The sequence below is a fragment of the Lepidochelys kempii genome, chromosome 14 (genome assembly GCF_965140285.1).
Source record: "Lepidochelys kempii isolate rLepKem1 chromosome 14, rLepKem1.hap1, whole genome shotgun sequence".
Classification (NCBI taxonomy): Eukaryota; Metazoa; Chordata; order Testudines; family Cheloniidae; genus Lepidochelys; species Lepidochelys kempii.
Window position 1 is genome coordinate 50,683,609 of NC_136393.1, and position 24,120 is coordinate 50,707,728.

The window sequence follows — 24,120 nt, forward strand, 5'->3', positions numbered from 1 at the left end:
CCGGCGGGGAGAGGGCTGGGGGGAGTCCTCCTCTCTGGCCCCAGCCCCGGCGCAGCCTGCCTGCCCCCAAACTCCTCATCCCCGGCCCCACCACGCCCCAGAGGCCGCACCCCCAGCCAGAGCCCTCACACCCTGCTCCCCAACCCTCAGCCCCGGGCCTCAGCCCCCTCCTGCACCCCAACTCCCTCCCAGAGCCCGTCCCCCTCACCCCAACCCCCTGCCCCAGCCCAGACCCCACCCCCCAACTCCCTCCCAGAGCCTGCCCCCCACACCTGCTCCTGCCCCCCAACCCCCTGCCCCAACCCAGATCCCACACCCTGCACCCAAACGCGCCCCCAGAGCCCGATGCCTCCTCCCTCTCATACCCAAACTTCCTCCCAGACCCTTAGGGAGGTGGCGGGGGGTGGGGGGCGCAACTTGAACCTGTTCTGGGCACCACCAAAAATTATACAAACCTGCCGCCCCTGTCTGGTGGGTTAGAGCAGGGGGGCTGGGAGCCAGGACTCCTGGGTTCTGTCCCAGCTCTGGGTGGGGAGTGGGGGCTGGTGGGTTAGAGCAGGGGGGACTGGGAGCCAGGACTCCTGGGTTCTCTCCCCAGCTCTGGGAGGGAAGTGGGGGCTGGTGGGTTAGAGCAGGGGGGGCTGGGAGCCTGGACTCCTGGGTTCTCTCCCCAGCTCTGGGAGGGGAGTGGGGGCTAGTGGGTTAGAGCAGGGGGGGCTGGGAGCCAGGACTCCTGGGTTCGATCTCTGGGTGGGGAGGAACCAGTGCAGCCATCCACAGAGCATTCCCTGCTGCACCAGAGAGGATCTTTAATGTGGGGGGCGGCAGATTACAACAGCCACCCTCTCCGTATACACCACACACGGTCAGCACCCTGAATCGGGCACCCACTCCCTATAGCCCTGCCCGCGCCCCCCCCCCAGTGTGGAGAGTGCCACGGCCTGTCTGCCAGGCGGGGGGGGTGAGGATGTTCTGCCAGCCTGAGAGGAGGAGGGGTAACGGCGGGGGGGGGGGAGAGGGGGTGTTGGCTGCCAGGCTTGAGGGGTGGCTGGGTGAGTAATGGGGGAATCGTCTGATGACCCAGGAGGGAGCCCAGGTCTAGGGTGACCCCTGGTGGGGGGAGTGGGATTGTACCGGGGGTGGGGATTTGGGCACATCCCCCAGTGCTGAGGGATCTGGGGGGCTGGGGAGAGGCTAGGGGTCTGATCAGATCGGTATATCCCTGTATTGCCCCGCTGAGCTGTACAGGGCAGAGGACTCCAAGTCTGTGGGGACGGGGGTCTATCCTGGGGTTCCTCTAGCCCTTTAAGGGCCCTGCTATTCACAGCGGGTGCGTGGGGGGCAGTCCTTGTGGTCTCAGGGGCTCTCTCTCTGGAGGGGGTGGCAGGGTCTGGTCCCTATATCCACCTATAGCCCCAGTATACAAGTGTGGTGTGCAAGAGTGGGGGGCAGCCTGTCTGGGCTCTGGGGTTCGGCGTTGAGAATGGGGTGTGTAGGGGATCTCTTTTGAGGTCCTTATATCTCTGTATTGGCCTGCTGGTCTATACAGTGTCGTCGGCTCTAATTTGGGCTGGGGCTTGAGGCCAGCAATCAGGTCATTATATCGTTATTTTGTCCTACTTGCATCAGGCGCTTGGAGTTGGGAAGGGGAGGTCTCTACAGCCATCTATAGGCCCCAGTATATACAGCCACAGTGGGGGAGGGGTGCAGGAGGTGCTGGGCCGTACAGGCCCCACGGGGGATCTGGTCTGAGCCGTCCTCGCTGCGGTGCCCGGCTGGCACGGAGACATGTTCCGTCTCGGTCCCATGGATCGAAACCCCATGGGGAGGGGTGGCTAAGCTGGGGGGCGACAGACAGGATGAGTCGGGATCCTCCACTGGGGCTGGGGGGCTGGAGCTGGGGGTCTCGGTGCCCAGGGGCGTTAGGTGCTGCCTGCAGGGTAAACACAGCGAGAGAGGCGTGAATGAACCGGGACAGAGACAGATGGATGGAGAGACCAAGACGGGGTGGGGGGGCAGACAGACAGACGGAGAGACCGAGACAGAGGGGGGCAGACGGACGGATGGAGAGACCGAGGCAGAGGGGGTGGTGGATGGAGGGATGGTCGGAGGAGGGGTCTGTGTGGGGATGGGGGGATGAGGGGAGGGATGGTTGGAGGGGTGGAGGAGTGTGGGGAAGGGTCTGTGGGGGGAGGAATGGAGGGGTGTGGGGAAGGGTCTGTGAGGAGATGGGGGATGAGGGAAGGGGTGTGGGGAGGGGTCTGTGGGGAGATGAGGGGAGGGATGGAGGGGTGTGGGGAGGGGTCTGTGGGGGGAGGGATGGAGGGGTGTGGGGAAGGGTCTGTGAGGAGATGGGGGATGAGGGAAGGGGTGTGGGGAGGGGTCTGTGGGGAGATGGGGGGATGAGGGGAGGGATGGAGGGGTGTGGGGAGGGGTCTGTGGGGGGAGGGATGGAGGGTGTGGGGAGGGGTATGGAGGGAGGGGGGTGGGGAGGGGCCTGTGGGGAGATGGGGGGTGTGGGGAAGGGTCTGTGGGGGGAGGGATGGAGGGTGTGGGGAAGGGTCTGAGGAGATGGGGGGATGAGGGGAGGGATGGAGGGTGTGGGGAAGGGTCTGTGGGGAGATGGGGGGATGAGGGGAGGGATGGAGGGGTGTGGGGAGGGGTCTGTGGGGGGAGGGATGGAGGGGTGTGGGGAAGGGTCTGTGAGGAGATGGGGGATGAGGGAAGGGGTGTGGGGAGGGGTCTGTGGGGAGATGGGGGGATGAGGGGAGGGATGGAGGGGTGTGGGGAGGGGTCTGTGGGGGGAGGGATGGAGGGTGTGGGGAAGGGTCTGTGAGGGAGGGATGGAGGGTGTGGGGAGGGGTCTGTGGGGAGATGGGGGGATGAGGGGAGGGATCTGTGGGGGGAGGGATGGAGGGTGTGGGGAGGGGTCTGTGGGGGGAGGGATGGAGGGTGTGGGGAAGGGTCTGAGGAGATGGGGGGATGAGGGGAGGGATGGAGGGTGTGGGGAAGGGTCTGTGGGGAGATGGGGGGATGAGGGGAGGGATGGAGGGGTGTGGGGAGGGGTCTGTGGGGGGAGGGATGGAGGGGTGTGGGGAAGGGTCTGTGAGGAGATGGGGGATGAGGGAAGGGGTGTGGGGAGGGGTCTGTGGGGAGATGGGGGGATGAGGGGAGGGATGGAGGGTGTGGGGAGGGGTCTGTGGGGAGATGGGGGGGTGGGGAGGACGCAGGGACACTCAGCCAGGCGGCCGTTACCTCCAGCATAGTTGTGCCCGGGGAGGGGAGAATAACCTGGAAGGGGGAAGGAAACAGAGTCAGTCAGAGGGGATCCTGCCCCCCGCCGCACATGCGCTGCCCCAGCCAGCAGGGGGCAGCAGGGGACACACTCACACACACACACACACACACTCTCACCAGCAGGGGGCAGCAGGGGACACACACACACACACACACTCTCACCAGCAGGGGGCAGCAGGGGACACACACACACACACACACTCTCACCAGCAGGGGGCAGCAGGGGACACACTCACACACACACACACTCTCACCAGCAGGGGGCAGCAGGGGACACACACACACACACACACTCTCACCAGCAGGGGGCAGCAGGGGACACACTCACACACACACACACACACACTCTCACCAGCAGGGGGCAGCAGGGGACACACACACACACACACACACACTCACCAGCAGGGGGCAGCAGGGGACACACACACACACACACACACACACTCTCACCAGCAGGGGGCAGCAGGGGACACACACACACACACACACACACACTCTCACCAGCAGGGGGCAGCAGGGGACACACACACACACACTCACCAGCAGGGGGCAGCAGGACACACAGACACACACACACTCACCAGCAGGGGGCAGCAGGGGACACACTCACACACACACACACTCTCACCAGCAGGGGGCAGCAGGGGACACACACACACACACACACACACACTCACCAGCAGGGGGCAGCAGGACACACACACACACACACCAGCAGGGGACACACACACACACACACTCACCAGCAGGGGGCAGCAGGGGACACACTCACACACACACACACACTCTCACCAGCAGGGGGCAGCAGGGGACACACACACACACACACACACACACTCTCACCAGCAGGGGGCAGCAGGGGACACACACACACACACACTCACCAGCAGGGGGCAGCAGGACACACACACACACACCAGCAGGGGACACACACACACACACTCACCAGCAGGGGGCAGCAGGACACACACACACACACACACACACTCTCACCAGCAGGGGGCAGCAGGGGACACACACACACACACACACACTCACCAGCAGGGGGCAGCAGGGGACACACACACACTCACACACACACACTCACCAGCAGGGAGCAGCAGGACACACAGACACACACACACACACACTCTCACCAGCAGGGGGCAGCAGGGGACACACTCACACACACACTCTCACCAGCAGGGGGCAGCAGGGGACACACACACACACACACACACTCTCACCAGCAGGGGGCAGCAGGACACACACACACACACACACACACACACTCTCACCAGCAGGGGGCAGCAGGGGACACACACACACACACACACACACTCACCAGCAGGGGGCAGCAGGGGACACACTCACACACACACACACCAGCAGGGGACACACACACAGACACACAGACACACACACCAGCAGGGGACACACACACACACACACACACTCACCAGCAGGGAGCAGCACGACACACAGACACACAGACACACACACACACACTCACCAGCAGGGAGCAGCAGGACACACACACACACACACACACACACACACACTCACCAGCAGGGAGCAGCAGGACACACACACACACACACACTCACCAGCAGGGGGCAGCAGGGGACACACACACACACACACACACACACACTCTCACCAGCAGGGGGCAGCAGGGGACACACACACACACACACACACACACACACTCTCACCAGCAGGGGGCAGCAGGGGACACACTCACACACACACACTCACCAGCAGGGAGCAGCAGGACACACAGACACACACACACACACACTCTCACCAGCAGGGGGCAGCAGGGGACACACACACACACACTCTCACCAGCAGGGGGCAGCAGGGGACACACACACACACACACACTCTCACCAGCAGGGGGCAGCAGGGGACACACACACACACACACACTCTCACCAGCAGGGGGCAGCAGGGGACACACTCACACACACACACTCACCAGCAGGGGGCAGCAGGGGACACACACACACACACACACACACTCTCACCAGCAGGGGGCAGCAGGGGACACACACACACACACACTCTCACCAGCAGGGGGCAGCAGGGGACACACACACACACACACTCTCACCAGCAGGGGGCAGCAGGGGACACACACACTCAATCCCCAGCACCCCGGAAATGGGCCTCACATTGTCCCCATCTCTTGCAGGGACCCCGGGGACGCCCGCCCCCCTGCGTTGGGAATTGGGGGCTCAGGACCCCAGGCGAGAGGGACACATGGCCCCAGCCCCCCCCTTACCCGGGGCGGGCGCCCTCCACCAGAAGACCATGCCGGTGCCCAGCAGGATGAGGCCCAGGATCAGCACCACGACAGCCATGCTGACCTTGACCGTCAGCCCCGGGGACAGGCCGGGCCCTGGGGGACACAGCAGGGGAGGAGTTAACGGGGGGGGTAGACTGAGGAGCCCCCCACAGCACCCCTGCACCCCCAGCCGAAGTCCTACCCAGATCCCCTTCACCCCGTGTTTCTCTCCCCGCTCCCTGCCCCAGACCACTGCCCCCCAGCACCCCATTCCCCTGTTCTGCACCCCACTCCTGCTGCCCCCCAAACCCCAGCATGCCCTCCCCCCACCCTGTACCTCTGCCCCCTGCACCCCCTTCCCCCTACTCCATACCCTGCCCCCCAGCATGCCCTTCCCCTGCCCTGCACCCCTCTCCTGCTGCCCCCCATCACCCCAACCACCCAGCACTCTCTCCCCCCCACCCGATGCCTCTGCCCCCCAAACCCGTACCCTGCCCTGCTCGGGCTCACCCCACTGCTCCTGGTGGGGCTCGGGCAGGCTGGAGTGCTGCACGAGGCAGGTGTAGGTGTCCCCGGGCTTGGGGGCGGTGAGCAGGCTGAGGTGGGTCTGGTAGGTCCAGTCGCCATTGGCCAGCGCCGGGCTCAGGCCGTTCTCGGTGGGCTCCACGGGGCTCCTGTTCCGCAGCCAGGTGACCAGCACCTCCGCCGGGTAGAAGCCCCAGACGTGGCAGGTGAGGCGCATGGTCCCCGCGGGGTTCGGCAGGGCCGTGGAGACGATGCGGACGCTGGGGGGCGCTGTTGGGGGGGAGTCACTGTGTGAACCGGCTCCTGGTCCCCCCACCTCACACGGGGATCAGACCCACGGGCCCCCTGCCCAGTATCCCCCCACATCAAATCCTTCCCCCGCCCCGGCTCGGTGCCCCGGGCCCCGCAGCCCCCTCCCCCGCCCCGGCTTGGTGCCAGGGGCCCCGCAGCCCCCTCCCCCGCCCCGGCTCAGTGCCAGGGGCCCCGCAGCCCCCTCCCCCGCCCTGGCTCGGTGCCCTGGGCCCCGCAGCCCCCTCCCCCGCCCTGGCTCGGTGCCCTGGGCCCCGCAGCCCCCTCCCCCGCCCCGGCTCGGTGCCAGGGGCCCCGCAGCCCCCTCCCCCGCCCCGGCTCGGTGCCCCGGGCCCCGCAGCCCCCACCCCCCGCCCCGGCTCGGTGCCCCGGGCCCCGCAGCCCCCTCCCCCGCCCCGGCTCGGTGCCAGGGGCCCTGCAGCCCCCTCCCCCGCCCCGGCTCGGTGCCCTGCAGCCCCCTCCCCCGCCCCGGCTCGGTGCCCTGCAGCCCCCTCCCCCGCCCCAGCTCGGTGCCCTGCAGCCCCCACTCACTCTTCCTTTGCCCCGTGCGGCTCCAGAGCCGCTGGCTCTGGTTCTGGCAGGCCTGGCGCCCCCCTGCCATATGCCGGCGCCAGTCGGGGTCCGCGTTGAGTTGGGTGGCCATGCCCGTGGCTATGTTGTGGAGCAGGCCCATGTCACAGGCCTCGAAGAGCTGGTCGTGGTCGTTGTAACACACCAGCGGGTTCTTGTTGAAGACGAAGGTGAAGCTGAACCAGAGCACGGAGCCGTTGGCTGCCAGGGGGCACTCGGTGGCCAGGTGCACAAGGAACCCGCCTGCGGGGTCGGGGCCGTCAGAAGCGGGTTCGGGGCAGGGCGGGACATGGGGGATGGGCACAGAGACGTTGGGACCATGGGGGGCGGGAGTGACCAGTGGGGTGACGGAGGGATGGGTCAAGGAGGGCGGGCCACTGGGGGGATGGGGATCAGGGAGGTTATGGGGACAGGTGGGGACCGGTTCCACACTAGGCCATGCCCCCGGGGTGTAGACCAGGGGACGTTGGGTTGAAACCCCATCCAGAGGGTTCCTCTGCAATTGTAGAGCCCTACTGTGGGTGTGTACGCTGGGAACCATGGGGTTAACCCCCCCTACACACACACAGCCCCGAGGGGTACAGATCGGGGCTACCCCCCCGACACACACAGCCCCCTAGGGCTACAGACTGGGATAATACCCCCCCACACACAGACACAGCCCCCAAGGGGTACAGACAGACTGGGGTTATACCCCCTGCACACACAGACACAGCCCCCAAGGGGTACAGACAGACTGGGGTTATACCCCCTGCACACACAGACACAGCCCCCAAGGGGTACAGGCTGGGATAATACCCCCACACACACAGACACAGCCCCCAAGGGGTACACACGGGGTTTATAAACACACACACACGACACACAGACACAGCTCTGTCGGGGTCCAGACAGACTGGAGTTATACCCGCATCCACATACAGACACAGTCCCTTAGGAGTAGAGACTGGGGTTATACCCCCCCCACACCCCACACACAGCCCATAGGGGTACAGACTAGGGTTATACCCCCCCCCCACACACAGATACGCTCCTCCCCCCAGGGGTACAGACAGACTGGAGTTATACCCCCGCACACACAGACACAGCCCCCTAGGGGTACAGTCTAGGGTTATACCCCCCCACACACAGACAAGCCCCCCCCCTAGAGACAAAGGCCCTAGGGGTATAGACTGGGGTTATGCCCCACACACAGACACAGCCCCCAAGGGGTACAGACTGGGGTTATACCCCCCCCCACACACAGACACAGCCCCCAAGGGGTACAGACAGGCTGGGGTTATACCCCCTGCACACACAGACACAGCCCCCAAAGGGTACAGACAGACTGGGGTTATACCGCCCCCACACACAGACACAGCCCCCAAGGGGTACAGACAGACTGGGGTTATACCCCCTGGACACACAGACACAGCCCCCAAGGGGTACAGGCTGGGGTTATACCCCCTGCACACACAGACACAGCCCCCAAGGGGTACAGACAGACTGGGGTTATACCCCCTGCACACACAGACACAGCCCCCAAGGGGTACAGGCTGGGGTTATACCCCCTGCACACACAGACACAGCCCCCAAGGGGTACAGACAGACTGGGGTTATACCCCCTGGACACACAGACACAGCCCTCAAGGGGTACAGACAGACTGGGGTTATACCCCCTGCACACACAGACACAGCCCCCAAGGGGTACAGACAGACTGGGGTTATACCCCCTGCACACACAGACACAGCCCCCTAGGGGTACAGACAGACTGGGGTTATACCCCCTGCACACACAGACACAGCCCCCAAGGGGTACAGACAGACTGGGGTTATACCCCCTGCACACACAGACACAGCCCCCAAAGGGTACAGACAGACTGGGGTTATACCCCCCCACACACACAGACACAGCCCCCAAGGGGTACAGACAGACTGGGGTTATACCCCCCCACACACACAGACACAGCCCCCAAGGGGTACAGACAGACTGGGGTTATACCCCCTGGACACACAGACACAGCCCCCAAGGGGTACAGACTGGGGTTATCCCCCATCCACACACAGACACAGCCCCCAAGGGGTACAGGCTGGGGTTATACCCCCTGCACACACAGACACAGCCCCCAAAGGGTACAGACAGACTGGGGTTATACCCACACACACACACACACACACAGCCCCCTAGGGCTACAGACTGGGGTTATCCCCCATCCACACACAGGCACTGTCCCCTAAGGTTAGACATGGGGTTTAAGCCCTAGCCTGACATCTCCAGCATGGGTCCTGGTCCCGGGGCACAGCCCTGGGGACAGGTGGTCAGACGGTCGCTAGGCCGGTTTCTGAAGCGGGGACCCCCGGAGAGGATTATAGGGGGCAGGGACCCCAAGCTCCCCCCAGGTCCGTGGCACCGACGGGCGCCCTCACCTGCTCCGTGGTGGCTCAGAGCCATGGACAGCAGCCACAGCACCAGCTTCATGGCGGCCCCTCGGTCCCAGGCCAGGGCAGGTCTGTGTGCGGGGTCCCCGGCTCGGCACGGGGGTCTCGGGTCTCTGCTCCTTGAAGCAAGTTTCCAGCTCCCTGGCTCTGCGGCGGGCGCGCTCTGGGATCTCTGGCTGGAGGATCTCTCAGGATCCCACAGGCCCTTCTCCCTGCTCCGGGATCCCCAGCTCTGCGGGGGGAGATCGCTGGATCCCAGGGGCTCCGGGAGAGGCTCTCTCTGGATCCTGGGTGTCGGACGTCTCTGCTGCTGGATTCCAGCTGCTTTGGGGTGATCCCACGGGATCCCTGGCTTGGTGGGGGGCGCTGGGGATCTCTGGGCCTGTTGCAGGAGAGCTGTCACTGGGATTCCTGGGTCTGGGGGGGCAGATCTCCCAGGCTCTGGGGGGGCAGATCTCTCTCTGGGATCTCTGGGTCTGGGGGGGCAGATCTCTCTCTAGGATCCCTGGGTTTGGGGGGGGCAGATCTCTCTCTGGGATCTCTGGGTCTGGGGGGGCAGATCTCTCTCTAGGATCCCTGGGTCTGCGGGGGCAGATCTCTCTCTGGGATCTCTGGGTCTGGGGGGGGCAGATCTCTCTCTAGCATCCCTGGGTCTGGGGGGGCAGATCTCTCTCTGGGATCCCTGGGCTCTGCAGGGGTCCCTCTGGCTCCGGACCGCGCAGGCAGGTCCCGCTGTCCTGACCCCCCCGCCAGCCGGCCCTGGCCAATGGCAGCCGGCTCCGCTGCCGGCATCATCAGTCGCTGGGTGGAGGCGGCCGGGCGGGGAGCCCGACGGGGAGATGTCCCGCCGCGCCGTGGGGCTGGGCCCAGACTCGGGGCAGCCCTCGGGCCGTGGTGGGTTTATCTCCCCGGACCTCCCGCGGCACCGGGGACCTGTGACAGCCCCCCGCCCCCATTACAGGTGGGGAAACTGAGGCACGGAGCAGCCATGGGGCACGGGGCCAGACGTGTGGCGGAGGGCTTGGCTGCAGGGGAAAGGGACGAGTGCCGGGGGGAGGGGATCCCGGCCAAGGGGGCAGCTGGGGGGAGGGGATCCTGGCAGAGGGGGGCCCTGGAGGAGGGGATGGGATCCTGGCAGAGGGGGCAGTTTGGGGGAGAGGATGGGGTAGGAGATCCTGGCAGAGGGTGCAGCTGGGGGGGATCCTGGCAGAGGGGGGCCCTGGAGGCGGGGATGGGATCCTGGCAGAGGAGCAGCTGGGGGGGGCTCCTGGCAGAGGGGGCAGCTGGGGGGGGATCCTGGCAGAGGGGGCCCTGGAGGCGGGGATGGGATCCTGGCAGAGGGGGCAGCTGGGGGGGCTCCTGGCAGAGGGGGCAGCTGGGGGGGATCATGGCAGAGGAGCAGCTGGGGGGGATCCTGGCAGAGGGGGGCCCTGGAGGCGGGGATGGGATCCTGGCAGAGGGGGCAGCTGGGGGGGATCCTGGCAGAGGAGCAGCTGGGGGGGGATCCTGGCAGAGGGAGGCCCTGGAGGCGGGGATGGGATCCTGGCAGAGGGGGCAGCTGGGGGGGATCCTGGCAGAGGAGCAGCTGGGGGGGAAGAGATCCCGGCAGAGGGGGCAGCTGGGGTGGATCCTGGCAGAGGGGGGCCCTGGAGGAGGGGATGGGATCCTGGCAGAGGAGCAGCTGGGGGGGATCCTGGCAGAGGGGGGCCCTGGAGGAGGGGATGGGATCCTGGCAGAGGAGCAGCTGGGGGGGATCCTGGCAGAGGGGGGCCCTGGAGGAGGGGAGGGGATCCCAGCAGAGGGGGCAGCTGGGGGGATCCTGGCAGAGGAGCAGCGGGACGGCTGCTCTCGCCGGAACAGGGGATGGGCCCCATTTCTCCCAGCCTGGGGATTTCACTTCCCTGGTGGGCAGGGCTGGCCCTGGCGTGTCTGAAACCTCGCGGCCTGCTGCTTCCCCTATTCTGGGCCCAGCTTCCCCTATTTCAGGGGTTCGCAACCGTTTCCTTTCTGGGGGCCCCACCCCCCACGCCCCGCCCCCCCGTGCTATAAAAGCTCCACCGCCCACCTGTGCCTCCACACCTGGGTTTCTGCCCACGCAGCCGGGGCCAGCGTTAGGGGGCAGCCAGGGGGGCAGGTCCCTGGGGCCCCACCCCACGGGGCCTCCCATGGAGCTAAGCTGCTCAGGCTTCGGCTGCAGCCCCAGGTGGTAGGACTCGGGGCCCCCGGGCTTCAGCCCCATGTAGCGGGGCTTTGGCTTTCTGCCCTGAGTGTCTAACGCCGGCCATGCTTGGAGGACCCCCGGAAACCTGCTCGAGGCTCCCGAGGGGGCCCCTGGGTGAGAACCACGGCCCCATTTCTCCACGGTGCACCAGACACTTCCCCTCGGCCCAGGGCCAACGGCCTTCTGTTCCCAGGAAAGCTAACGCCCCCCCCCACGTATCCCCGCCCTTCTCCCCTCCCCCAGCCCCCGCATGGGGAAGTGGAGCCTGGCACTTCACAGGCATCTGGGCGGCAGCTGGCCCCCGGGACTCAGCTCCCAGCTGCATGGGGACGTGAAACCAACTGGCTCAGCTTAGACACTTTCATTTCCTCTCTGAGGGAGACAGAGACTTTGATTATCCAGAGGGAACTGGCCGGTTCGGGAACGGGAGTGAGGAATGGACCCAGGGCCTTTCCCTTCCAGGGGGCATTGGTTCCGATTCGGCCCCAGGGCAGGGACAGGCTGGCTCAGGGGGGCAGGGAATGGGACCCGGGGCCTTTCCCTTCCAGGGGGCGTTGGTTCCGATTCGGCCCCAGGGCAGGGACTGGCTGGCTCAGGCAGCAAGGAATAGGATGCAGGCTCTGATCAGTGTAACGAATTTGGTGGGTCTCAGCCCAGATCCTAGCAGGGCAGGTGCCCCCAGCACGGGCAGTAACCGGCCCCTTCGCCAGCAGCCAGGCTGAGGGCTGAACTGGCCGCAGCATGTGAGCTCCCCTCCCACCCAGCGGGGTCCCTGCAGGACAGGAGAGGGGGTGGGGGGTGGCATGGGGCGAAGGCTATGGGGAGAGGTCCTGATACAGAGGGGCAATGGCAAAACAGCTCCAGGAAATAGACCTTTATTAGCAGGAGGCTGGATAAGGCACCGATACGCCGGAGTGGGGCAACCCCTGGCACAGGCTGGGGGTCGGAGTCTGCCCCTGGGTGCTGCACTGCTGGAATGCTGGGGGGGGCAGAGCGTGGTACCCCCGGAGGAGAGGCACCAGGTTCCCAGGGACGTGCCCCGTGTGTAGGGAGTGTGTCCAGTCTCAGCTCCGTGCTGACTGCAGCTGGTCCAGGAACTGCCTTTCCCACAGTTCCCAAGGGCTGGAATGGGGAGGGGTTCGGGGAACACGGGGCGTCTCCTTATAGTTCTTCAGGCGTTTCCAGCCACTCGGTGTTCACTCTGAGGGTGAAAACACAGAACAAGGAGACTCAATGGCAGGGATAGAACCCAGGAGTCCTGGTGCCCAGCCTCCCTCTTTGTAATTCAACAGACGTCCCCCTTCCCTTCAGAGCCAGGGATAGAACCCAGGAGTCCTGGCTCCCAGCTCTAATCCACTGGACCCCACTTCCCTGCCAGAGCTAGGATAGAACCCAGAACTCCTGGCCCCCAGACCCCTGCACTAACCTTCCCTCCATCCCAGAGACAGAGACAGAACCCAGGAGTCCTGGCTCCCAGCCCCCCTGCTCTAACCCACGAGACCCCACTCCCCTCCCAGACCTGGGAAAAAACCCAGGAGTCCTGTCTCCCAGCCCCCCCGTTCTGCCCCAATAGACCCCACTCCCCTCCCAGAGCTGGGGCAAGAACCCAGGAGTCCTGGCCCCCAGCCCTGCCGCTTTACCCACCAGACCCCACCCTCCTCCCAGAGCTGGGGAGAGAACCCAGGAGTCCTGGCCCCCATCCCCCTGCTCTAACCCTCTAGACTCCCCCCATCCCCAGCTGGGGCAGCGCCTGGTGTACCTGTGGGGCTGGGCCTGCGGGATTTGAGGAGGAGGACGATCCCGGTGACCATGAAGAAGATGCCCAGGGCGATGGCCAGGCCACACAGTACGTTCTCCAGCAGCTCTGATGGGATGGGGTTCTGGGGCACTAGAGACACCGCGGGGGGGAGAGATACAGGGTGAGGCCAGGGCTACCAGGGAGGTTGTGGGGGCTCCTGGCAGTGGGGGAGGCGGGAGGTGTGGGGCACACAGGCCAAGGGCGGGAAATCAGGGAAGGATCCCAGCAGCAGGGGGGTAGCGAGGGAGGTGCAGGATCAGGTGGAAGGGGATTGGGTATGGAGGGGATCGAGTTCAGGGCGGGGGCTTGAATCAAGTGCAGGGGGGAAATTTCTCACCCCAGTCGGCCTCAGTGGAGAAGCGGTCCCCGGGCTGCGTGATGGTGCCGGTGGGGAGACGTGCAGGGGAGGGATAGAAGGATGGGGGAGGATCGAGGTGCAGGGGGGAGGATTGGGGTGCAGGGGGAGAATCGGGGTCAGGGGGAGGACTGGGGTGAGGAGGGAGGAATGGGGTGCAGGAGGGAGGATCGGGATGCAGGGAAAGGATTCGGTTGCAGCGGGAGGGCCGGGGTGCAGTGGGAGGATCAGGGTGCAGGCGGGAGGCGGAGGTGCAGAGGGAGGAACGGGGTGCAGTGGGAGGGTCAGGGTGCAGGGGGGAGGAATGGGGTGCAGGAGGGAGGAATGGGGTGCAGGAAGGAGGATTGGGGTGCAGGGAAAGGATTGGGTTGCAGCGGGAGGGCCGGGGTGCAGTGGGAGGGTCAGGGTGCAAGGGGGAGGAACGGGGTGCAGCAGGGAGGAATGGGGTGCAGGAGGGAGGATCGGGGTGCAGGGAAAGGATTGGGTTGCAGCGGGAGGGCTGGGGTGCAGTGGGAGGATCAGGGTGCAGGCGGGAGGCGGAGGTGCAGAGGGAGGAACGGGGTGCAGTGGGAGGGTCAGGGTGCAGGGGGGAGGAACGGGGTGCAGCAAGGAGGAATGGGGTGCAGGAGGGAGGATCGGGATGCAGGGAAAGGATTCGGTTGCAGCGGGAGGGCCGGGGTGCAGTGGGAGGATCAGGGTGCAGGCGGGAGGCGGAGGTGCAGAGGGAGGAACGGGGTGCAGTGGGAGGGTCAGGGTGCAGGGGGGAGGAACGGGGTGCAGGAGGGAGGAATGGGGTGCAGGAAGGAGGATTGGGGTGCAGGGAAAGGATTGGGTTGCAGCGGGAGGGCCGGGGTGCAGTGGGAGGGTCAGGGTGCAAGGGGGAGGAACGGGGTGCAGCAGGGAGGAATGGGGTGCAGGAGGGAGGATCGGGGTGCAGGGAAAGGATTGGGTTGCAGCGGGAGGGCTGGGGTGCAGTGGGAGGATCAGGGTGCAGGCGGGAGGCGGAGGTGCAGAGGGAGGAACGGGGTGCAGTGGGAGGGTCAGGGTGCAGGGGGGAGGAACGGGGTGCAGCAAGGAGGAATGGGGTGCAGGAGGGAGGATCGGGGTGCAGGGAAAGGATTGGGTTGCAGCGGGAGGGCCGGGGTGCAGGGGGGAGGAGCGGGGTGCAGGAGGGAGGAATGGGGTGCAGGAAGGAGGATTGGGGTGCAGGGAAAGGATTGGGTTGCAGCGGGAGGGCCGGGGTGCAGTGGGAGGGTCAGGGTGCAAGGGGGAGGAATGGGGTGCAGCAGGGAGGAATGGGGTGCAGGAGGGAGGATCGGGGTGCAGGGAAAGGATTGGGTTGCAGCGGGAGGGCCGGGGTGCAGTGGGAGGATCAGGGTGCAGGCGGGAGGCGGAGGTGCAGAGGGAGGAACGGGGTGCAGTGGGAGGGTCAGGGTGCAGGGGGGAGGAACGGGGTGCAGCAGGGAGGAATGGGGTGCAGGAGGGAGGATCGGGGTGCAGGGAAAGGATTGGGTTGCAGTGGGAGGGCCGGGGTGCAGTGGGAGGGTCAGGGTGCAGGGGGGAGGAGCGGGGTGCAGGAGGGAGGAATGGGGTGCAGGAAGGAGGATTGGGGTGCAGGGAAAGGATTGGGTTGCAGCGGGAGGGCCGGGGTGCAGTGGGAGGGTCAGGGTGCAAGGGGGAGGAACGGGGTGCAGCAGGGAGGAATGGGGTGCAGGAGGATCGGGGTGCAGGGAAAGGATTGGGTTGCAGCGGGAGGGCCGGGGTGCAGTGGGAGGGTCAGGGTGCAGGCGGGAGGCGGAGGTGCAGAGGGAGGAACGGGGTGCAGTGGGAGGGTCAGGGTGCAGGGGGGAGGAACGGGGTGCAGGAGGGAGGAATGGGGTGCAACAGGAGGGCCAGGGTGCAGTGGGAGGGTCAGGGCGCAGGGGGGAGGAACGGGGTGCAGCAGGGAGGAATGGGGTGCAGGAGGGAGGATCGGGGTGCAGGGAAAGGATTGGGTTGCAGCGGGAGGGCCGGGGTGCAGTGGGAGGGTCAGGGTGCAGGGGGGAGGAACGGGGTGCAGCAGGGAGGAACGGGGTGCAGGAGGAGGGTAGGGGTGCAAGCGGGAGGGGGGAGGTGCAGCGGGAGGGTCAGGGTGCAGGGGGGAGGAACGGGGTGCAGCGGGAGGGTAGGGGTGCAGGAGGAGGGTAGGGGTGCAGGGGGGAGGGTCGGGGTGCAGCGGGAGGAACGGGGTGCAGGGGGGAGGATCGGAGTGCGGGGGGTGGATCAGGGAGCGGATCGGGGGGATCTCTCACCCCAGTAGGCCACGGTGGTGAAGCGGTCCCTGGGCCGCGTGATGGTGCAGGTGTAGACGTCCCCCTCCTGCGGGGTGAACTCCAGGTAGGAGAAGAGCAGGAAGCCCAGGTCCTCGGTGGGGTAGTACCGCGTGGTGTTGATGCCCTGGCTCACCGGCTCCCCCAGCCACTGCCATGACACTGTCACCGAGGCTGGGAAGAGGTTGCCCACCTGGCAGATCAGGGTGTTGGGTTTTCCCAGCTCCAGGGGCCGGGCTGTGAACACGTTGGCCATGGGGGTGCCTGCGGGGAGAGGGGAGATGGTGAGGGAGGGCCTGCAGGGGATGGAGCACTGGGGATATGTGGGGAGGAGGAGGAGGTGCTGGGGGGCCTGGGAAGGGGGATGGGGTTGCTGGGGGGACGTGGGCAGGGAGGGGGTACCACCGTAAGGGGCATGGGCACCTGTGCAGGGGGTGCTGTGGGGTGAAGGGCATGGGTGCACAGACACAGGGAGGGTACCTTTGGCCTCGGGCAGGGCAGGGCAGTGTCAGGGATCGCTGGGGGTGCCGTGCGGAGGGGCCGTGGGGCTGGGGGAGACAGGGGCACCGAGGGCCGGGTACCTTTGGCCTCGGGCAGGGCAGGGCAGTGTCAGGGATCGCTGGGGGTGCCGTGCGGAGGGGACGTGGGGCTGGGGGAGACAGGGGCACTGAGGGCCGGGTACCTTTGGCCTCGGGCAGGAGCAGGGCAGTGTCAGGGATCGCTGGGGGTGCCGTGCGGAGGGGCCGTGGGGCTGGGGGAGACAGGGGCTCCGAGGGCCGGGTACCTTTGGCCTCGGGCAGGGCAGGGCAGTGTCAGGGATCGCTGGGGGTGCCGTGCGGAGGGGCCGTGGGACTGGGGGAGACAGGGGCACTAAGGGCCGGGTACCTTTGGCCTCGGGCAGGAGCAGGGCAGTGTCAGGGATCGCTGGGGGTGCCGTGCGGAGGGGCCGTGGGGCTGGGGGAGACAGGGGCTCCGAGGGCCGGGTACCTTTGGCCTCGGGCAGGGCAGGGCAGTGTCAGGGATCGCTGGGGGTGCCGTGCGGAGGGGCCGCGGGACTGGGGGAGACAGGGGCTCCGAGGGCCGGGTACCTTTGGCCTCGGGCAGGAGCAGGGCAGTGTCAGGGATCGCTGGGGGTGCCGTGCGGAGGGGACGTGGGGCTGGGGGAGACAGGGGCTCTGAGGGCCGGGTACCTTTGGCCTCGGGCAGGAGCAGGGCAGTGTCAGGGATCGCTGGGGGCTGGGGGTGCCGTGCGGAGGGGCCGTGGGGCTGGGGGAGACAGGGGCACCGAGGGCCGGGTACCTTTGGCCTCGGGCAGGGCAGGGCAGTGTCAGGGATCGCTGGGGGTGCCGTGGGGAGGGGACGCGGGACTGGGGGAGACAACGGCACCGAGGGCCGGGTACCTTTGGCCTCGGGCAGGGCAGGGCAGTGTCAGGGATCGCTGGGGGTGCCGTGCGGAGGGGACGTGGGGCTGGGGGAGACAGGGGCACCGAGGGCCGGGTACCTTTGGCCTCGGGCAGGGCAGGGCAGTGTCAGGGATCGCTGGGGGTGCCGTGCGGAGGGGCCGTGGGGCTGGGGGAGACAGGGGCTCCGAGGGCCGGGTACCTTTGGCCTCGGGCAGGGCAGGGCAGTGTCAGGGATCGCTGGGGGTGCCGTGCGGAGGGGCCGTGGGGCTGGGGGAGACAGGGGCTCCGAGGGCCGGGTACCTTTGGCCTCGGGCAGGGCAGGGCAGTGTCAGGGATCGCTGGGGGTGCCGTGGGGAGGGGACGTGGGGCTGGGGGAGACAGGGGCACCGAGGGCCGGGTACCTTTGGCCTCGGGCAGGGCAGGGCAGTGTCAGGGATCGCTGGGGGTGCCGTGGGGAGGGGCCGTGGGACTGGGGGAGACAGGGGCACCGAGGGCCGGGTACCTTTGGCCTCGGGCAGGGCAGGGCAGTGTCAGGGATCGCTGGGGGTGCCGTGCGGAGGGGCCGCGGGGCTGGGGGAGACAGGGGCACTAAGGGCCGGGTACCTTTGGCCTCGGGCAGGAGCAGGGCAGTGTCAGGGATCGCTGGGGGTGCCGTGCGGAGGGGACGCGGGACTGGGGGAGACAGGGGCTCTGAGGGCCGGGTACCTTTGGCCTCGGGCAGGGCAGTGTCAGGGATCGCTGGGGGCTGGGGGTGCCGTGCGGAGGGGCCGTGGGGCTGGGGGAGACAGGGGCACTAAGGGCCGGGTACCTTTGGCCTCGGGCAGGAGCAGGGCAGTGTCAGGGATCGCTGGGGGTGCCGTGCGGAGGGGCCGTGGGGCTGGGGGAGACAGGGGCTCCGAGGGCCGGGTACCTTTGGCCTCGGGCAGGAGCAGGGCAGTGTCAGGGATCGCTGGGGGTGCCGTGCGGAGGGGACGTGGGGCTGGGGGAGACAGGGGCACCGAGGGCCGGGTACCTTTGGCCTCGGGCAGGAGCAGGGCAGTGTCAGGGATCGCTGGGGGTGCCGTGCGGAGGGGCCGTGGGGCTGGGGGAGACAGGGGCACCGAGGGCCGGGTACCTTTGGCCTCGGGCAGGAGCAGGGCAGTGTCAGGGATCGCTGGGGGTGCCGTGCGGAGGGGATGCGGGACTGGGGGAGACAGGGGCTCCGAGGGCCGGGTACCTTTGGCCTCGGGCAGGGCAGGGCAGTGTCAGGGATCGCTGGGGGTGCCGTGCGGAGGGGACGTGGGGCTGGGGGAGACAGGGGCACCGAGGGCCGGGTACCTTTGGCCTCGGGCAGGAGCAGGGCAGTGTCAGGGATCGCTGGGGGTGCCGTGCGGAGGGGCCGTGGGGCTGGGGGAGACAGGGGCTCCGAGGGCCGGGTACCTTTGGCCTCGGGCAGGGCAGGGCAGTGTCAGGGATCGCTGGGGGTGCCGTGCGGAGGGGACGTGGGGCTGGGGGAGACAGGGGCACCGAGGGCCGGGTACCTTTGGCCTCGGGCAGGAGCAGGGCAGTGTCAGGGATCGCTGGGGGTGCCGTGCGGAGGGGATGCGGGACTGGGGGAGACAGGGGCTCCGAGGGCCGGGTACCTTTGGCCTCGGGCAGGGCAGGGCAGTGTCAGGGATCGCTGGGGGTGCCGTGCGGAGGGGCCGTGGGGCTGGGGGAGACAGGGGCACTAAGGGCCGGGTACCTTTGGCCTCGGGCAGGAGCAGGGCAGTGTCAGGGATCGCTGGGGGTGCCGTGCGGAGGGGACGCGGGACTGGGGGAGACAGGGGCACCGAGGGCCGGGTACCTTTGGCCTCGGGCAGGGCAGGGCAGTGTCAGGGATCGCTGGGGGTGCCGTGCGGAGGGGACGCGGGACTGGGGGAGACAGGGGCTCTGAGGGCCGGGTACCTTTGGCCTCGGGCAGGGCAGGGCAGTGTCAGGGATCGCTGGGGGTGCCGTGCGGAGGGGATGCGGGACTGGGGGAGACAGGGGCTCCGAGGGCCGGGTACCTTTGGCCTCGGGCAGGAAGCCCGTGGTGATGTTGGTGAGTACCAAGAGCAGGTCCTGGCATAGTCGGGAGTTGTTGCGGATCTGCTCCGCGCTCTCCTGGGCGCCCACCCAGGGCTGGAAGTCGGGCAGCCGGGGCTCCCAGCGCGCCCCCGGGAAGTCGAAGGAGAAGAGCTGGTCCCCGTCGAAGGTGTCGGCCAGGCCCTGCGAGGGGCGGTCCGGCTGGCAGAACAGCACACGGGACAGGACGTGGGCCGGGGGCGCTGCGGGAGAGAGACACCGAGCGGGGTCAGCAACGGGGCACGCACTGCTGTGCATACACAACCCTACACAAACAATCCCCCACACGACACACTCCTCACCCCCCTGTCACACACACTGTGCACACCGTACCCCGTTTTCTGTGCCCACACCAGCTCCCACACTCCTCACGCACACAGACACCCCCCCCCACACACACACGTTCACACCCACGACGGCCACTCACATGCAAGCACACACAGTCACACACCCACAGGGGCATGACAGCCTCTGCACACACACATTCCTTTGCACACACACACTCCAGCCCCGGCACACCCAGAGCCCCCCACCACACCATGCTGCTATCCCTCACACACAAATCCACATCACAAGCCATGTGGAAGCACACTCTTCCCACACACCCACACTCCACCCCCTGTACACACCACCACACACATGCATTAAATACCCTATCTACACACACAGCCTGCATGAGCACACAGTCACACAACACACCACAAGCCCCCCAACCCTGACCCCACACTGCACACCTACACAATCACACCCAACCAATCCCCCCCACTTTTCACTCCCCTGTGTGCACAATCACACACACGCAAAATCTACCGCCGCCCCACACTCCCAGTTATATGGTTACACACCCAGCAATACCCATGAACACAACACTGGACACGGACACACACTGAAAGAGCAGGGATAGCTGCCTCACCCACACACTCACACAATCCTCCCCACACACACCCAGGCAGCGCCTGGCTAAGCCCTGGGAAGGGCTTGCTCTCACGCACGCACAGTATAACACACCCTATTTACACACGATCTCCATGCGTGCCCAATTCCACACACACACACACACACACACACACACACACAACCCCGACACACTTTCACACCCCCCCCCCCCGCAAAAACACACACTCCCCGAGATGCACGCAGGGACCGGTTCACACACAGTCCCACACACCGTCCCCACGTGCACAATCATTCGCAGACACAGTCCCCCTGTAGGTACACCCAGACAGGCCCCCTGTGCGCACACCCACTGCCCGTGCGTGCACACCCACGGCGACACCCCCAACCCCCTTGTGCACAGAGCACACACCCACACTGGCCGTGCAATAACGCCCGCGGGCAGCTCCTACCCTCAGTCGCGGGGGTGGCCGCCGCCCCCCGCAGCAGCCCCAGGGCCAGCAGCAGCCCCCAGCAGCCGGGCGCCTCCATCCCCGCCTGGCTGCCTCTGCTCCCGCGCCCGCCTGGGCTCCCGGGGCATCTGCGGCCGGCTGCCGGCCAATCCGCGGGCGCCCGCCGCCTCCTGGCCAATGGCTGGGCCCCGCCAGCGCTTGTCACCTGTTACCAGGGAGACGCCCGCCGCGGGGAGCCGGGTAGCACAGATGGGCCGCCGGGATGGAGACACGTGGGAAGGTCCGAGGCCAGGAGGGACCATTGTGAGCATCTGGTCTGACTCCTGTCTAGACAGGCCAGAGCCCTGCTCCGGATTCACCCCCGATAGCCCCTGCTCCGGATTCGCTCCTGTCTAGACAGGCCAGAGCCCTGCTCCGGATTCACCCCCGATAGCCCCTGCTCTGGATTCGCTCCTGTCTAGACAGGCCAGAGCCCTGCTTCGGATTCACTTGTGTCTAGACAGGCCGGAGCCCTGCTCTGGATTCACCCCCGATAGCCCCTGCTCTGGATTCGCTCCTGTCTAGACAGGCCAGAGCCCTGCTCCAGATTCACCCCCGATAGCCCCTGCTCCGGATTCGCGCCTGTCTAGACAGGCCAGAGCCCTGCTTCGGATTCACTTGTGTCTAGACAGGCCGGAGCCCTGCTCTGGATTCACCCCTGTATAGCACAGACCAGAGCCCTGTTCCAGATTCACCCCAGATAGCCCCTGCTCTGGATTCACTCCTGTATAAACAGGCCAGAGCCCTGTTCCAGATTCACCCCAGATAGCCCCTGCTCCAGATTCACTCCTGTATAGACAGGCCAGAGCCCTGCTCTGGATTCACCCCTGGCTAAATCAGAGCTGATCTCTTTGGGATGTCCACACAGCCAAACAAAAACCGGAGCCGCGCAGAGCCAGGGTCTGCAGAGGTGGTCGGCCGTGTCAGGGTTTTCCCCAGGAATTGAAATCAGAGGGGAGAGGGTGTTTGAATTTCCAGGGGGGTCAAGGGCTAGGCCCTGAGGCGAAGGTGGACCGTACGTTTTCACCAGGAAGGCCATTTGGCGCTAAGTCTGGGCCCCACGTTCTAGACAGGATAAAACACCAATAAACAGCAGCCTTGGGGCGGCTGCCGATTTCTAGTTGTTTATGAATCGGAATGTGACATTATCAGGTCGGCCAGCACGGCCGAAAGGAACGCACCGGGCCGGGCGCCGGCTGCCGGCGTTGGCAGAACAAACGCAGCGATGTGAGGCGACGCGTCGCCATTCCTCCTTTCAAACCCGTTACGGGCTCTCAGGGACGAGCCTCTCAGCACCCACCCGCTTTGAAAGGGAGTGTTCAGGGTTCGGTTTCAATTCAAATTTCCAGCCAGACTCAGTGGAATTGTTTTCCAACGAGAAAATTTGGAACTAGACCCAGTTGGAAAGTGGCTAAAGTGGCAACTCTGCATATAACGAGTTGACCACTAGGGGGATATGGGGGAGCTCGAGGGGGTGTACACCCCGCGGGGTGGGGGGGGGTAATGGGCCCAGGCACTGGACCTGGGGTGGGTGCAGAACCCGAGCTCCAGCCCCAGCCCAAATGGCTACATGGCTGTTTGTAGGGCCGTAGCATGAGCCCCAGTCTGCAGCCCCCACCCGGGGTCTGAGACTCACTGGTGTGTGTGGGGGGGTGTTGCCATGTAGACACACCCTGACAAACCCACCCCCCCATCTCAGTGCCCTACATTGCCAGGAACGGGGAATCCACCGCTGCCCTGGGCATCTTAGTCGTTAGTTCCACTGGGGTACAAATTCACACCTTATTTCCCGTCAGAATTTGTCCAGCTTCAACTTCCAGCCATAAGAGGTCGTTAGACCTTTGTCGGGGCTGGGCCAGTGGGCGCCTGGCCAGTGGGGTGCCCCCAATGCAGAGCCTCACTGCGTCCTTGTGCTCCCCCGTCTGTCTGTCTCAGATTGTGGAATGGCCTGTCTCTGTACAGCCCTGAGCCAGGACTGCAGCCTGCCGGCACCCCAGCAAGAGAGAGAATAATTAACAATAGGAGGCGAATAAGAGGGGACTTGAAAACAATAGTGGTGTGCTCATCTCATCAGAAGCTCTCAACACATTGTACAAAGGAGTCAGGATGATTATTCCCCTCATATAGAGGGGGAAACTGAGGCACAGAGAGGGGCTATGACTGGCTAACGTCACCCAGCAGAGCCAAGTATAGAAGCCACGTTTCCTGCGCCCTAGCCCAGTGCTCTAGCCACTAGGAAACACTGTCTCTCCTATAGTTAGACTGTGGAACTCATTACCACAAGACCTCATTGGGGCCAAGAGCTCAGCAGGATCCCCCAAAGGGTGGGAGATTTCTATGGACAGTGAGACAATCCAGAGTGACACTAGATAGGATCAAACATCAATTGACTGGGGTGTAAACTCTCAGACCCTAATATGATATGGCTGGGGAGTGGCGACTCATCTCCTGAAGGCAGATGAGCCCATCCTTGTAGGGCTTTTGCCCCTGTCTCTGGAGCAGCTGGTGCTGGCCGCTCTTAGAGACAGGATGCTGGGGTAGATGGGCCCACTGAACTGATCCAGGCAAGGAATTCCGCGGTTCCGCAGGTAGAAAAATTAGCGAAATGATAATAATACAATGCTAATTCTGCTTTGCCATCCAACCCCTGCATCTGTACCAGCTCCGTTGGATGTCAGCGACCCAGGGCAGGGACAGCACTTATCTGCGCCCAGACTCAGCAAAGCACTTACCCACGCATTCAGCCTTATGGGACTAACTTAAATCCCTTCGGAGTGAATGGGATTTAAGCACATGCTTCAAGTGAAGTACGTAAGTGCTTTGCCTTAATGTACACCCCCGAGCACGGGCCCCGATTCAGGAAAGCATGTGCTGTGCCAAGCATGGACTGGGGTGCTGTAAAACAGTCATTGGAAATGCTTTATTTATACGGATCAGGATGTCTATATGCATTGCCTAGGGTAGGGGCGCACAAATACCACCCTTCCTATGTATTTATTTCTACTGTGCTCATATTCGTGTATCGTTTATTTATAAATATTAACATTTGGATTAATTAATTATATGCAGTTCCGTGATTTCAGTTAGAGCCGGTAGGTGCTCTGGGAACATGATTTCTATCAGGGCGGACTGATTTAAATCAAATGGTGACATCACCAGCAACGCTTAGATCTATT

The 24,120-nt window shown here is 65.5% G+C and overlaps 2 protein-coding genes across 3 annotated transcripts; both read right to left on the minus strand.

The window, feature by feature from the left end:
* Nucleotides 1–309: 309 nt before the first annotated feature.
* LOC144929381 (HLA class II histocompatibility antigen, DM beta chain) lies at nucleotides 310–10,376 on the minus strand. 2 transcript variants are annotated; one of them, XM_078848732.1, is made up of 6 exons: nucleotides 9,377–10,372; nucleotides 6,932–7,213; nucleotides 6,077–6,361; nucleotides 5,564–5,680; nucleotides 3,256–3,291; nucleotides 310–1,933 (listed from the first exon to the last, which is right to left on the minus strand). In XM_078848732.1, the coding sequence occupies exons 1-6, from the start codon at nucleotides 9,426–9,428 to the stop codon at nucleotides 1,923–1,925; spliced, it is 783 nt and encodes a 260-aa protein (XP_078704858.1). In that variant the 5' UTR covers nucleotides 9,429–10,372; the 3' UTR covers nucleotides 310–1,922. The 2 variants fall into 2 exon arrangements, with proteins under 2 accessions (XP_078704858.1, XP_078704859.1); XM_078848733.1 differs by lacking the exon at nucleotides 5,564–5,680 and having other exon boundaries at nucleotides 9,377–10,376.
* A 2,092-nt stretch (nucleotides 10,377–12,468) lies between these two features.
* LOC144929304 (class II histocompatibility antigen, M alpha chain) lies at nucleotides 12,469–21,041 on the minus strand. The gene is made up of 5 exons (XM_078848454.1): nucleotides 20,906–21,041; nucleotides 19,502–19,762; nucleotides 16,054–16,335; nucleotides 13,369–13,497; nucleotides 12,469–12,810 (listed from the first exon to the last, which is right to left on the minus strand). The coding sequence occupies exons 1-5, from the start codon at nucleotides 20,982–20,984 to the stop codon at nucleotides 12,806–12,808; spliced, it is 756 nt and encodes a 251-aa protein (XP_078704580.1). The 5' UTR covers nucleotides 20,985–21,041; the 3' UTR covers nucleotides 12,469–12,805.
* Nucleotides 21,042–24,120: the final 3,079 nt, after the last annotated feature.

Coding starts and splice junctions, on each gene's coding strand:
- LOC144929381 (XM_078848732.1), bottom strand. CDS start 9,428: ATGAAGCTGGTGCTGTGGCTGCTGTCCATGGCTCTGAGCCACCACGGA. Junction 7,214..9,376: donor TCTGAGCCACCACGGAGCAG/GTGAGGGCGCCC, acceptor CCGACCCCGCAG/GCGGGTTCCTTGTGCACCTG. Junction 3,292..5,563: donor GTGGAGGGCGCCCGCCCCGG/GTAAGGGGGGGG, acceptor TCCCCCTTCCAG/GTTATTCTCCCCTCCCCGGG.
- LOC144929304 (XM_078848454.1), bottom strand. CDS start 20,984: ATGGAGGCGCCCGGCTGCTGGGGGCTGCTGCTGGCCCTGGGGCTGCTG. Junction 16,336..19,501: donor CTTCCTGCCCGAGGCCAAAG/GTACCCGGCCCT, acceptor CTCTCCCCGCAG/GCACCCCCATGGCCAACGTG. Junction 13,498..16,053: donor CACCACCGTGGCCTACTGGG/GTGAGAGATCCC, acceptor CGGTGTCTCTAG/TGCCCCAGAACCCCATCCCA.